The sequence below is a fragment of the Mchenga conophoros genome, linkage group LG5 (genome assembly GCF_057382185.1).
Source record: "Mchenga conophoros isolate Kocher_MC1m ecotype Shallow Benthic linkage group LG5, M_conophoros_male_GT1.1, whole genome shotgun sequence".
NCBI classification, from domain to species: Eukaryota; Metazoa; Chordata; class Actinopteri; order Cichliformes; family Cichlidae; genus Mchenga; species Mchenga conophoros.
This window is the reverse complement of record NC_140530.1, coordinates 25,932,920-25,948,312: the sequence shown is the minus strand read 5'-3', so window position 1 is coordinate 25,948,312 and position 15,393 is coordinate 25,932,920. Positions and strand designations below refer to the sequence as shown.

The 15,393-nt window shown below is 38.7% G+C and overlaps 1 protein-coding gene across 2 annotated transcripts in view; it reads left to right on the top strand.

Moving 5' to 3' along the window:
• The window catches only part of arhgef3 (Rho guanine nucleotide exchange factor (GEF) 3), a 32,449-nt gene that overhangs the window by 3,761 nt on the left and 13,295 nt on the right, over positions 1-15,393 (top strand). Inside the window, exons 2-3 of one of the 2 annotated variants that reach the window (XM_085274591.1) lie at positions 5,292-5,358; positions 9,699-9,761. In XM_085274591.1, the coding sequence (XP_085130717.1) occupies positions 5,292-5,358; positions 9,699-9,761 (130 nt within the window). Of the gene's footprint in view, positions 1-5,291; positions 5,359-6,874; positions 7,328-9,698; positions 9,762-15,393 lie in introns of those variants that run through there. The other variant, XM_085274593.1, reaches the window with a different exon arrangement.

Genomic DNA, 15,393 nt, shown 5'->3' with positions numbered 1-15,393 from the left:
TTGTGATCCTGTCTGGCATTCTCTTCACCCCCACAGCACCGTCATATACATTTCCTACAAGATTGCCTCTGCTCCATTCCTCTTCCTATCTACACCATAATAGAACAGCTTAAATCTTCCTTCAGTGCTTCTGACCTTGCTTCCCTTCCACCTAGTCTCCTGTACACACAATATATCCATATATATCAGCCTACTCTCATCTCCACACTCATTCCTTACCTTCTCTCTCACGGTCTCCTATCATGCCTTCCCCCTCTCCTGTTGCTTTGTCTTCAGCCATCAGTACCACAGTTTCCACAAGCTCCTTGTTGGCGAACAGCACCAGAGGCAGTTATTGTTAACCCGACTAATCCAATATGGAAATGCCATTTTTTTATGAGCCACATGTTCAATTTGGCAACGATTTTGGGCCGGATGCCTTTCCTGATGCAACCCTTTCCATTTATCTGAGCTTGGGACCGGCAGTAGGGGTACACAGGCTTGTGGCCCCCTCGTGGTTGGGTTCATCATATACTGTATTTAAAAGATGGATGTAGCTTCCATGATCATTTGTAAATAACAAACATCACACCTGGAAGTCTCGTCCTGCTTAATAAAAAGACACCGAAAGACCTTCCATACACAAGTTTTTAGATGTAACACCTACACACACAAAGTTTTAGTAACAAAGCATGCAGTAAATACAACCTGCATTTCTTCTGTGGGATAGGCAGATCTTTCTTGTATGCAGGAATTCTGCCTTTGGGGCTTCAGCAATATTATGAATCATACGCAAATGTGTTCTGTAGTTACTTGTACGTGTAGTAACTCAAGTTTCTCCACATTTCAGGGGTCCATAAAAGGCTGACTGTCAAATGATTAACTGCTGCTTTGATACTTGTTTTCGCCACATTGGTGATTGTTATGTGATAATAGTCACAGTTCTCCTGTGTGGTTTGAATACCACTAACTTCTACTGCTCGCGTGGAACTTTCAATGATTTCTCCGAAGCTCATAGAGACCGAAAACTTTCTGTCCGTACACAAAGACACATGCAATGCTGCTGCATTTGTATTGCGAAAGCTGAACATTTAGACAATGACTGATTACTCCCATTAAGCTGCTAATTATGCAGCTCATGGGATGTACCTCTGTTGATATAATTTAGAAATAAATTCTGTAGATAGAATTAACATTTAATAATGATACAACGGGCACCTGGGCACCCGTGAGAGCCTTCCCATTCCAGAAGTTGGACTCACAAATCAAAAGAGATGTTAAAGAGAATGTGTACATGTGGTTTATGTGCGTTTGCAGTTTGCATTTTTTCTTTTTAGTGCTTGAAATTCTGATAATTTTTCATCTTTTCTTTAAAACATTTTTTCCTAGCTTTTCCTTGTAATGGTCTATTTGTTCATTTCTGTATTCATGGTTTCCATACAATAAGATTTTACTTTTAGGTAGGTAAAAGCTAAATTTGGTCAACTTTTTAAAATTCATTTAATCATTTATTTATTTATTTAAGATTGTTTGTACTTTTTCTAAGTAATGAAAAAGGGATGAATGATATGAACTCAGTACAGTCCTATTTGTGCAGTACTTTCAGCTCTGGTTCAGTCCAACAGAGAGAAATTTCTCACTCGTTATATAGAAATATAGAAAAGTTTGGCAGATTGGTGTTGGCGGGTACTTTACAATGAGTTTATCAGCTGTCTAACTAAAACAGGCTGACACTGTGTAATGTATTTTAACCACTTTTGCTATGTCTGAAATGCTTCTCAAGAGTCATAAAACAGATGATGAACTGGGTGTGGGGAGTTAATCTCTGGAGAAATGTGGTTCTGCTGCTTTCAAGGGACAATGCAAGATGTTGTTCAGGTGACATTTTTTGTCTGTCATTTAGACATAATTGTTCCTACCCACACTGCACGCCGCTCTGCTGGTTTCATGAGACGTTTTTGTGCCTGAGCTGTGTGTTGTGATTATAGTGCTGACGGAAGTGGAAGCAGCACAAAGAATGAAAGATTTGGTTTGACATTTGAGATTGATACCACTTCATGGACCTCTCCTAAATAGTCCACTGATTTGCAGATAGTTTCATATCTGCATGTTTATTAATGATGACAACAACAGAACAGAACAATGTAAAACTCCAAAATGACTCCCACAGTTAGTCTCACTACAGCTAGCCTCCCCTTGAGCATAGTGCCCTGTTTTAGTCTGAAAACTGAATGTTTGCTGAGAAAGTGATATTAAAAACAGATGAGTGGATAAAAGATTTACCAGGAGAACAGGCAGGGAAAGACTGGAGGTGCGTGTAGCCAAACACACCTCTGATCTCCTCAGCAGGAGAGTTCAACCACGTCACCTCCCTCTTGGGAAAAAAAATGAGTTTAAAACATTTTAAGGTTTAAGGTTAGATTAAGGGTTATAGTACATGTATTCAAGTCGGCATAATGTCCTCTGAAGTGATGGAAACAGAACTCTGTGTGCAAGTGTGCGTGCGTGTGCATGTGTGTGAGTTCATCCAGGGTGGGATGGTTTGCACTATTGGAAAAAGCCCTGCAACTCCCAGGAATGAATGAGTCACACACATAAAGGCAAACACACACACACACACACACACACACACACACACACACACACACACACACACACACACACACACACACACACACTTTAGAGCCATGATGAGACAGAAATTGTTTTTTGGTCTATTGATTAAAAAAACAAAACAAATACTGATGCCTGGTAGCGTCTGTAACTTCAGATCCATCCATGTCATTGTTAGAAAATTGTCATAAAACACAATGAAGAAGCAACAGAAAGCTGAGAAAAAGCAGCAATCGCTGAACAATCTGCCACCATACACTGTGTGTAAACACATTTGCATCTTATTGTTTTATAGCTGCTCACTATTTTCCAATTCAGACCTGTTTCATCCTCTAAAACACCATCCAATCACCATCTAAAACAGTGAATGAGGTTTTAATTTATGATATCAATATTTTGTAGGCTTTGTGGCAGATGCCAGATGGTGGGAATTATTACAGAGTTACACATCAAAGTCTCTGTTAGAGAAGGGGATCACTTCTGAGGTGGGGGAATGATCACTTTTTTTTCTGTGAATCAAATCACAATGAACCACCAGCACAAATGGTCTACCATCTAAAGAAAAAAGAGGGGAAAAAACTGCGCGTCCCTCAGCCCGAGTGCGTCATCTGTTGGGAGAAGTTGGCACTGGGTTATGGCATAATGAGACAAAGATGTCATTCCCAGCTAGTCATTGTTCAACACAAAGGGTTACTGGTGAGTGGGATGTATTTAAACCCAAACAAGGATCTTCTCCTAACAGCTTTAGTACTTAAATCTAGACAGCGAGTGAAAATCAAAGTAGAAAAAGCAGGTCAAACCAAGTGCAAAAACATTAATGTCCAAGCAGGCTCATAAACCTGATATTTACGCCACCGGCACCCTCCAAAACTTCCTAATGTGGACATTGTGTGAGACACGGTCAGCATCTGACAAGACAGGATTATATGAGACACCCCGATGAAGTTATTTTTCAATAATAAAGTGGACCTGTTATGCTTTTCTTTAGTTTTTCTTTAGGAGTTTCACAGTGATGGATGTTCATACATACATACATGGCCAAAGTTTCTCATAGTGAGGTCAGCATAACCGAAGTAATTTTTGCGTTTACAAAGTTAGTTTACAGCAGCTTATTTCAGATAAAAGCCTTTTAAGAATGATTATTGTACTGATCTGAGAGTCATACAAAGCTGCTCTTGTTTTATCAAACCAGTCTGTATTTTTTAGTGTGAAACAAGAACTTCTGGAGCAACTTTGTTTGGATGTAACTTCATTTATTGTCATAGTTGTTTATCAGAGAGCCACACAGGCCTTACATAAGCCTCATTCTTAAGGTAGAACTGACTAAAAGTGAGTTCTACCTTAAGTAAGAAACATCCAATCAGAGAACTCCTCAGCAGTTACCGTGCCACTGACAGCAGAGGGAAGGTAGATACTGAAGTCACAGACACAGTTAGGAGCTTCCTGGGGTGAGAGGCCAGGAAACAGAGCAGGACTGCTGTCACTCTCTGTGTCACACAGACAGAAGAGGGAGAGGCTCTAATGATGTAACATGTTTGTCTCTGGCTGTCTGTGTCCTCTCTGTCTGCTCGTTCTTCTGCAGCTTCACCAGCGTTCATAAGCCTTTTGTTCAGATTAGAAATGATGAATGTGCTATTAACAGTAAATAAAAGTGGATGGCTCTGGGAGATGCTGAAGTTGGCCTTTGCTACAATTTCTGTTACTTTGTTGAATCTCTAATTTTTGCACAGTCAGTTGCAGGACTTGCAGAAGCTCAGGTTGGAGGGAAGCTGTCAGGTTATAAGGACAGGAAACACACTTGCAGTTTCACACCAGTTATTTCCACATACCTTATGCCAATATACACCATATTTCACTTTGTCAGTTTAGCGGAGCTGCTTTATAGTTTAGTCTACAAACTAAATGTGACACAAAGAGTTTGTGTGGGTTATATTTGTTACTGTTGCTGAAAGTCTGACTACTTAAACAAATAATCTGCTTACCTTAAAAGTTTGATATCCATAATGAAAACAAATGAAGTACAAATATCCTGTATTTTCTTTAAAAGCAGTGATGTCCGGCCTCATACACATAAATGGAAGCCAAGCTTTGTTAACTCTGATGGAGGCTAAGCCATGCCAGAGCGCCTTCATTCCTTTATCTGTTCAAAATTCATAAGATTTAACGGTCAGTAAAGAATTTAACCGAACTTACACAAAATTATCACCTAAAAGATCTTCACACAAATTTTGCACTGGGTAAAAGGTCGTGGGTGTAGTGACTTTGAGAAACCACCTGGTGGAGCTCTGCCCACTTCATATTTTACACACCTTTGAAGGCTTGCCTCCTTTACTCTTCGTGACAATCTGCATAGTTAAAAAGCCAAACCTTAAAAAAAATTAACTTAATTTTCATCAAGTATGAAGATTAGTTTTCACTTAATCTTCTGTTGCTAACTGTGCAATGAAATAACTCAGCTTTCAATACTGCTCACTTTTTAATTTCTGTATTTTTTTAAAAGTTTTTAAATCCTAGTTAAGTTATTAAAATAAATAAATAAATAAATAAAACAGTAATTGAAAAGCAAATTGAAAATCTTTTTTTCTTCTTTTAGTTATTGTTTGAGGTAACAGCATGCTATCATGTTCCTTTCATCCTTTATTGCTTCTCTCCTCTCCTCATCGGTCTGTCTGTCTTCCTTCCTCCTTTTCTTCCTTCAGGTCGAAGCGGCAGAGGAAAACATCCTCCTTCTCTCTCCTCTCTCCTGATGGCTGGACCCTCAGAGGGGTAAGAACAATTCCCACACATGAACTTAGTCATGTTATTCCCTGCGTTACAGTAACTGTGCTGTGACTCCATTATTATATAACACAGGATTTGCCAAAGTCCATAATGAAAAAACAAAACAAATGCAGCAAAAAAACAAAACAAGACAAAAAAAAGCAGCAAGCTGTGTCTCACCTAAGTTATGTGATTTTACCTTTTCTTTATTTGATTTTTATGTTTTGAGGTTTGGAGATAAGGACATTATTTTAAACATCACACAAAAGTCCCGTTTTGAAGCCCCACATTTGCACATTTAGGCTATTTGGTTCAGTTCAGCTTAATTCAGTAATTTGTTATTGTCCCTACTGGGAAACCTGGTAAACAATACACAAGAACCACAATCCTCTAGTAATAATCACTAAATTAATTTAAAAAAAAAAACACAAAAACAAGTCACTTTGCCTTGGGAGACACGACCAGCTTCAGATTCATTGTGTGTGTCTGGGTTTAGCTTTGGACATTTCGCCACATTAAGGTTACTGAGGCATCTGACCCAGATGGCTCCTGGAGGCCTCCTAGATAAGAAGTTTCAAGCATGTCCAACTGGTAGGACACCCACGAGCCATGAGCTCGTGGGTGCCTTATTTTGTCTTCCTAGACAAGGTGGAGGAGGTCTGGGCCTCTCTACCTAGACTGCTGACTCCTGCATGAGGCAGAAAATGGGTGATTACGTTTTTAATGTTAAAGGAGATCTATTATGGTCATTTCCAGCTTTATATTTTTGCTCTCTGGCTCTACTAGAGTGGCTTTGCATGACTCACAGTTCAAGCTGGTCTGTAGAAGTGTTTGTGTGTTAGTGCCAGCAACATGAATGCCAGGACCCAGGGTTTCCCAGCAGAACACAATGCACTGTTATGTGATGATTAATGTGATTCACTTAAAGCCATCAGGGGTTTATTGGTAATATTGTAGCTGAATTCTCATTAAAAATATGTATGTTGTAATAAACACAAGAACTGTGCAGAATGTGTAACCAGTGAAATTAGAGCTGTTTCACCTTTAATAATTAGGCAAAACATTGCTGATCAGCACAGCTGGAAGCGAATTTCTCTCTGTCAGTTCATCAGTTAATAGTTTTAGCCCCACTCTGCTTGATTTTTTTTTTGTGATTCACACTTTTTAAGTCGTTTACTCTCAATTATATGCTTTAAGAAAAAAATATCTGTGTTGCAAAATGAAGAATTTCCTTTAACATAATTTGAAAAGGCAAGAAAGAAAGAAAATTCATAATTACTTTTTAATTTTTTTGTGTGAAAATAATGTGTGATAGATGTAAGTGATCAGTCTTTGCAAGTGTTTGTCCTGCTGCTGTCACCGTGCTCCTTCAGCTCCTAATTATAGACGTCTTGTTTCCCCCCCAACATCCGTCATTTCCTGTTTGTCCTGTGGGAACCGAGGGGACAGACAAACACACACACACACACACACACACACACACACACACACACACACACATACATTGTAAAGGGTTCCTGTTCCTGAGGGTCTGTAGATCCACTCAGGAAGGTGGTGAGGCTGAGGAGGCTCAGACTGTGGCTGAGGTGGTGAAGCAGGAGTACGCAGGCGGAGAGAAGCAGCGGGCAAAAGAAGGTCAGAAAAGAGAAGAGGAGGTGCAGAATAAGAGGCTTTTGGATCAAGAACCTGGAGAACTTTAACAGAATTAAAAGAGGTGAAATAAAATGTGACTGTGAAGGAGGTGATTCACAGGAGGTGGGACGAACAAAGGAGAAATTATTTCGAGTGCTGTCCAGCACCAGCATGTAAAGAGGAGAAAAGAAAAGAGGGCGAATGTGACTTTGGGGTTAAAAGAAAGGGACCTGGAGGAAGAGGAGAGGAAGAAAGAGGAGGATAAGGAGCTGCAGAGTTGATTACAAGTGTGTTTGAGGAGCTGATCCTGATGATGGGCTGCTGTTTGTTTGTTTACTATCGGGTGAGTGTGAAGAATCAGAACCGCTTTGATAAAAACCTGCAGTACCGACGTCGTCCTGAAGGGGGACATGTTTCTGGATTTGTTTTTTGTGTGCATGTTTCTATATTTATTAAGTGCAAGTTTGAGATATGTTTATTTCACTGGGTTTGTTCCCTTTCTACTTCCAGCACTTTTGGGAAAAACAAAGTGGGGGCTCGCTGTCAGAATGGGTGGAGCTGGACCTGCCCCCCACCTAGTCCAGCTGATAGGAGCTTGTAGTAGACTGTATATAGAAGATGGTGTCAGGTTTTAGGCCTAAAAATTGAAGCCCGTGCAGAAGTGCGTGCATTTCTAATTACCATTCTTTTGAATAACCATCGGGTGGGGCACTGTTGTGGCTGCAAAAAGAATTCTGGTTCTAAACTTCCTTGATCACTAAATGCTTTTTATGATGAGTTTAACATATCTATTTATGTTTCTTATTCGATATGACAAGATGCTCAAGCATGGTGTGCTTTTCTTTGTTATAAACAAGTCAGGTTCACAGTCAGGTCCCCATCACGTGTGGGGGATTTTGTGATTTACAAAGTCAAAGCCCACGTTCACACTGCAGGTCTTAATGTTCAATTCTGATTTTTTTGATCAAATCCGATTTTTTTTGTCTGCTTGTTCACACTACAAATAAAATGTGACAGGAAACGCGCTCTAGTGTGAACCCTCAAAGCGGCCCGCATGCACAAGAGAAGACGTCACACACACAACGCGCTCTGTTTAGACACAGACCAAACAATATTGTTTGACTGATGGCTCTTAATATAAAGACTTGTTTCGGACTTTACGTTTCCCAATTTTGCTTTAAGTTGTAAAGTTATTTTGTTATTTAGATATGGCCTAATAATTATCCTTGTTGCTGTTTTAGAGGAGCGGTGCTTCAAAGGATAGTTGCAGATTTCTGTCACAATCTGCAGATTATACAGTACAAATAAAATGTTCACGTTTCTCCAACGTTGTCTTCCCAACAGTTTCACTAATATCTACACTGGATGACCAGGAAGCGTTCGCGATGTCTTCTCGGGCGCTTCTCCGGCGCTATTTGGGGTCTGTCTTGTGTCAGTGACGTAAAAGATGGATTTAATGCGACATGACCGTTCAAACAGCAGTCACTTTCTAAAACATCAGATATGTGTTGGATTCAGTACCACATACGAAAGTGACCCAGATCAGATCTGTGCTGTTCACACTGTCGTACCATGATCGGATATGGGTCGTTTAGGGTCAAAAAAGTCGGATTTTATGCGCTTTTGCCTGCAGTGTGACGTAGCCTAAGAGGTCAAAAGTGCTTATCTCGAGATGTTACTGGACCTTACAAGCCATTGGTAGACCACGTCCATCTTTGTAGGCCTCTTTCATGACACACATTAAGGCTTCCTGTCCCACTTTTTAAGGAGTCTAACTCCATCTGGAATCATTTTTCCATCACCTGGAAAATCTATGGATTTACTGGACATGCTCTCCTTTCTCCAACAGAAGCAGGAACTCCCAATCAGGATCCACAGAGATTTGAGTTAAGATTGTGTCCATTGTTTAATAGAAAAAGCATCTATTCCATTTAAATCTCATTCAGACTAAACTACTCTCAAAGGAAAGGAAACAAGGGACTTCTTGTTATATTGTTCACCTCTTAACACCACTTAAACTGCTTAGCTTTGAAATTAGAGCACAGTTCCCTCCTCTTGTCTGGTGACCCCCCCATGACTGAGCCTTAATCCTGCGGAAAAAAGATATAACACAATATTTTGTTAAGGGTTGAAATGTTTTTGCATGTTATTTTCATTCATTATAATCTGGGTAAATTAAACTCAGAGTTTATCTGATGGGTAACAACTTACTGAAATGTTGATATCTGAGCGGACTTGAGCAGAGAAATTTCTTATTATTATTATTCTTGGTCATTTGCTGTAAGTTTTTCCTCTCAGGATACTTACAGGTTACTATTCGACTCTGTGTTGAGTTAGAGGTTAGCCAGAGAAGTTCTTCAGACACTATTTAATGATGAAAAATGCTAAAATCTCCTCTCCAGATTGATCGAAATAAGACAAAAACAATTTGAACAATTAAACTGAACAGATTTTTTTTTCCTGCTTGCTTTTTTTTTGTATTAAAATATTTTAATTTATAGTAATTTATTGAAAAATAAGTCACAAATGATTGCAAGCTGCAACCAGAACAGTGAGCTAAAAAGTTGCGGTTGGGATCCATCACAAAAACTCGACTTTCACATTTCTGAATGTAATCTGATTTAATAAAAATATAAACAAATTTGAAGCGTACTTCTTAAAATCAACACCTGCTCTCTCTCGCTGATGTTTTTTATTCTGTTTGTGTTTTGCAGAAGAAGAGGAAACAGGCCAACAGAGATGCCGACTCCCTCAGTCTCTGCAGTCTGGAAATCAATGTGAGTTCAGCTCCTCTTCAAGCGTGTGTCAAACTCTACTCTTGTTTAAATAATAATGATGTGTTTGTGAAAAGCTCTGCCTTCCTCATTGTGTGGGCAGCGTTTTCACACATTTAAAATATGACCTAAAAAACCTAAAAAAAAAAACCTTAAGCTAACAAAATGATGATGTCCTACCACTCAGGAAGTGTTCGGCTGTATTTGTCTCCATTATCCTCTTATGCAGAACACAAAGGAGGCGGTACATGTGACCTTCTAATCAGGAAGCTGTTGCATGGCCTGTACATGAGAGACCTAACTTTCGTCATTTGATTTAAAATGCCAACTGATTTCAGTTTCTAAATTGAGGACAGAAAACTTAACACAAGGCATTTTAATGGTTTTATCCACAGAATCAGATAAAAAAATGTCCATATTTTCCTACAATTGTCAGATTTTTCTCTGATGTTAAACTGATTTCTTTGCTTTTATGCCGTCATGCACTTGTGCACAATCAAAAACGGAGACATTGTTCTTCCTTAAGGGTTGAACCTTAATTAAAACAAGACTATCTGTAGTGAAACTGTGACAAGTGTGACACAGACCAGAAACTGGGAATGTTTGCATTCAAAGTATAAGCTGTGCCTTTTGAAATATGTTGACTGCAGAGATGACCTTTTTTGAGTTTCACTGCCACTTGGCCTGGAGTTGCTCGTGTTTGTAGAAAAACATCAGCATCTTCCATGAAAACTATATACCAGCAGCAATCTGCTAGCGACTGAAGTATTCACAAGAAAGTTTTTGATGCAGCACCATCTTTGTAGCTGATTTCAGTGGCTGCCAGAAACCACTAGCCACCGGTTGGTGAGTAGTTTTTGGCAGTCACTGAAATCAGCCGCAGTCTCTGAGACAAAGAGTACCTCATACATTTAATCTCACATTCTACCAGAGTAGCTTGGCTTGTTTACGGTTTGAAAATAATCCTCATTTATCTTATTTGGGCTCAATTCATTAACTGTCTGCAACAGTGACAGTTTAGCTCCTCCTCTTTACACTAACTTTCTTCTTATTGGTCACTCCTTGCAAACTGATTACTTAATTAAAATAGAACGTTTAATGCCTCTGTAAAATTATAGGAGTTCTATGACATGCATCCCTATATAAGAGAATAAAAGAATACAGCTGGAAATCTGTATCTGTAAATATTATACCACAAAACCTTCAGTATACACTGTGGGAAAGTAATTATATCTATAAAAAAGTAATATTGAATTAAGTTTCTTAAAAGTATTTGACCAAATCACAACAGCAGTCACCTCAAGGCCCTTAAGATTGTAAGTTAGAGACCCAACAATTATATAGAGAAAACTCAAACAATCAAATGACCACCGTTGAGCACGCACTTGGCGACAGTGGGAAGGAAAAACTCCCTTTTAATAGGACGAAATCTCAGGCTTTCTGCCACAACGAGTTAGAGATGATATGGTGATACAGTGTTTATTCCAGAGATCACAGAAAAACAGAAATTAAAAGTATTTTCCTGCTTTTAACAGATATTTTTCTCATCAGAAATTTGATTGCACGTATAAACTCTGAAAAGAAAAATGTTCCTCTTAGAGCATCCCCTCTGTCCAATTCAGGTTTGCTGGGGGGCTGATAGGTAACCTAAAAACTAAATTCATTTAGAGAGGAGAAGACAAATTAACGGCCCCCGGCCCTTATGTTGGGCCCCTCCTCCTGTATTTTTAGCCTTCTGCCAGGAGCCTGTTCCTTCCTGGGCGTTTCCTCCTCTGCTCGGTCTAACACAGGATGTCCAGCCTGTTCAGCACACTCCAGCGGCTCCAGGGGGACAAACAGACCCAAACACACCATCAGTCTTACTTTGTTCAAACCGGCGCTGGCAGATACTGAAGCTGGAATGAATTACACTCTATTGTTTCTGTGCTGTCGCTCAGTGAATCACACACACTTGTATTGTTTTCTTACTCAAACTCCAGGACCCAGAGACCACTTTATCTGATTTAAAAGACACGTGTAAGGACCACCGGGAAACGTGCTTTACATCAATAATTTAACCCTCCTGAGCAACTGTCTGTTTTCAGAGTGGAGATCAGTAAAGATTCATTCACTGGGAATTATTATATTTTATCAGTTCATCTGTTTAGGAAACATTTACTGCAGATTAATAACTTTATAACGTCTATTTATTTTAGGACAGTTTTCAAATATTTTTACCTGAATTGATTGGCACAGCCCACATACTCACAAATGCATTTAAAACTTTTAAGATTTAATAAAATGTGACTACTTCTGACTACATAATTACAAAATAAAATAAAAACAATATGCAGACCTTTTTTTTAATACAAAAGGTAAGTGCTGTGAAAAATTCACAAAAAGTAAAAAAAAAATTTTTAAAAACCCCAATCAGGATTAAAAGCACTGAAGTGTAATCGATGTAAACAGACATTAAAGTAAAGATTTATTCCTTTATTAATAATTAATGTGGCACTATATTTTGATTAACAATAATAATATTAATAATAATAATAATGATAAATAACAATTTAACCATGACTAATCAGATTTTCCCTCTCAGAGACATTGAATATCTTTGTTCAAACCTAAAACATTCAACTGGAATTATTTGCTATAGCCATTAATTTTATTTTATTTGTGAAAAATGCTGCTCTAGATGTAAATTAGTTGTTAAAGGGGTGATGCTGTCATTTATAATTATAATACATTTACTGTGGAAGTTTCTGTTTGGCATTGGATGTTTGTTTGTTTTTACTTGTTAATTAAAACAGGCATTCACTATTGAGCAGTTACTGATGTGGTTTAGTAACCGTGGATTAAAGATGTGAGTAGCATTCTCTTCCACCAGTGGGCAGTACAATTACCTTCTCTAATTAAATGGGTTGCCAACTGCCAGTAAAACAGAAGAAGACAAAGAAAACAAATACATAATAGTCATGCTGTGAGACGACGCAGTGCGTAATAGCAATAGATAAATGTTTGAAAAGAAAAAGTAGGGTCCTGGAGAACATTCTGACCCAGATGAAGGCCCTAGCATGAGTAGTGCTAGTAGTGCATGGGTAGTGGTCAGAAGCAAGCAACAAAGGTATACTAGGGACAAACTGAGCCAAACTCCACTATGCCATGTGCACAGGGGAAAATTATCAATTTGCTTTTTGTGACATTTTTGTTTGGTGGTGTGCCGTGTGATTTTTCTAATGTGAAATATGTGCCGTGGCTCCAAAAGGTTGGGAAACACTGGTTTAGATATACGTGCTTCACCACTTAAATTCTTGTACAGCCACTTTTCAGGTAATAGGTTTCAGGAACTGGACAATGGAAAAATCTGTGGAAATCTGGTTTTTTTTTAACATTATATTTCCTACTTTAAATCACTACATTGTAAGGTTTGTGATAAACAGAACCAGGACTGTTAAAATTCCCCAGTCTGTCACTTATCTTGGAGGCTTGAGGGTTAAATCTGATGGGTTTCTACTGCAGAAACAGGAAAGAAAGTTGCACAAGATTGTAATGTTTCCTTGTCCAAATGTGCACGTTGATTGAAATATGCACATATGTGGAGTACCATTTACTGTATTCTTCATGTTTTTTTATTAGTTTTAGGAGATGTTAATAATTGATCGATGTTTTCAAATCTTTACCATTCAAAAAGAGTGTTCCCATCTGTAAATGCTTCACCACATCCCTGTAAGGTTTAAAGACGCAGTCGCTGTGTCACAGTACAGATCGAACGAGGCTGATTTGAGTTCCTCCCTAGGCGTCTACGAACGAAGCCTCCCAATAACAGACAATAGAGCTTAGTCACAGGGAGCAGCTTCTGTTAGCAGACTGTGAGGTGTTGGAGGCCAACGCTGATGCTCTGACTCTGATACCGGTCATAGCTTTTAAAGGAAACAATGAAAACACTTCTGTGAATGATGCAATCTTTTTCTGATGTCTTGTTGCTTTCAGCTGAGACGGGACGTCTGTGTTTATTTAAAGCTACTTTTCTTGGAACTTCGATGTACCGTGGTCCGTGATTATAACAAGGGTCCTAATGTACCCAAATCAGATCAGCCAAGCTGATGTATAAACATATATAGCTCATTAACATGCTTTAGTAAACGATGGATGTCCCAGCTCTTTGTTAAGCACTGGAAAAGCTTGATGAAGATCCTCTCTGTAACATCAAGTGAAGCAGTACAATTAAAAGAAACTTTTTCATAAAAGTGAGAGTGGAGTAGAGGAGGAGATGGACCGATGTGTTGACCCCAGTGCAGTGTCTTCATCTGCAGTGATGAAGACACTGCACTGATCTGTTGTAGTGACGAAAGAGCTGATTGTGAAGGTTAAGCTGTTGATTTACTGGATGATTTACTATACCTATCCGCATGTATGGTATGGTGATGAGATGTAGGTAGAGACTAAAAGAATAATGTCACAGACACAAGCGTCAGAAAGAATAAGCTTCCTCTGAACAGAGTTCAGCCTTAGAGACAGGAGGAGGTAGCTCTTTGTTTTAGGAGGGGCTCAGAGTAGAGCTGCTACTCCTCCACATTAAAAAGAGCCAGATATGGTGGTTTGAGAATCAGATGGATTCTTTCAGGATAAATCCTCAGTGAGTTGTTTTAGGCATGTCCACACAGGACACTCTGGAGAGATTATGTCTCTGCTCAGTACCCATCTGAAAGAGCTGGAGTAGATGGCTCGGGAGAAGGTCTGGGTGTCTGTGCTTAGACTGGACATGGATACGTGACAGAAGAAAAGATGGATGGATGTCCCTGAAAGTCTTCTCATTACTCATTATGTGGTTTCAATATGGCAAAGCAAATTATATTATTTGTAAAACACAGTAATCTTGTGGTGAATGGATGGACGGGCCTCACCTGTCCCCTCTGTTTGGACTCTGGAACAACTAAAACCTTACTGTGAACCCGTATGACTCATTAAACCGACTGGATAGAAACTAGTGGAAGGCTGGATCTGACCGTGACTTATGATGAAAAACAAGGAAAAAGCAAAAGCGAAATCTCCACATTTAAAAAGGTTGGAAGGACAAATTGATTTGAGTTACTGATTTAAAATAAAATTCAGTAAATAAAAAAAATACTTAAAATCTTGCTTTAACAAATAAAAAAAGTGTTTCTTTGTCCCCACAGTGGGGCTGAATAAACACATTGACTCATTGAATTTAAAACCAGGACACAGCTTTGGCTGCAGGCCTCTGTTTATTAATTATACTTCGGACTGGCATTGACTGATGAGGACTTCCCACAACCACTAGCAGTTCCAGTCAGGGATTTCATAATTTACGTTTGTCCAGATTATCGAAATACATAATAATAAACTGAGTAAAGATAATGTGAGTAATAATATACATATTAACCTTATACAATTTACATTATCATTTCTTTCACATTAAAGGTAGATTTACTTTTTCTGGCATAAAACATTTTCAGGGAATGACACATTTTAAATACACACAAGAAAAACAATATACATTTCCTTAAGTGCATTTACAAAATGTCTTATCTGTAGGATTCATATTATCTTTTCATATTTTTAAATCTTCTACCAGCTCTTTTGACACAATGTGTCTGTGGCACTGAGACAATTGGTTCAATATCCGAATATC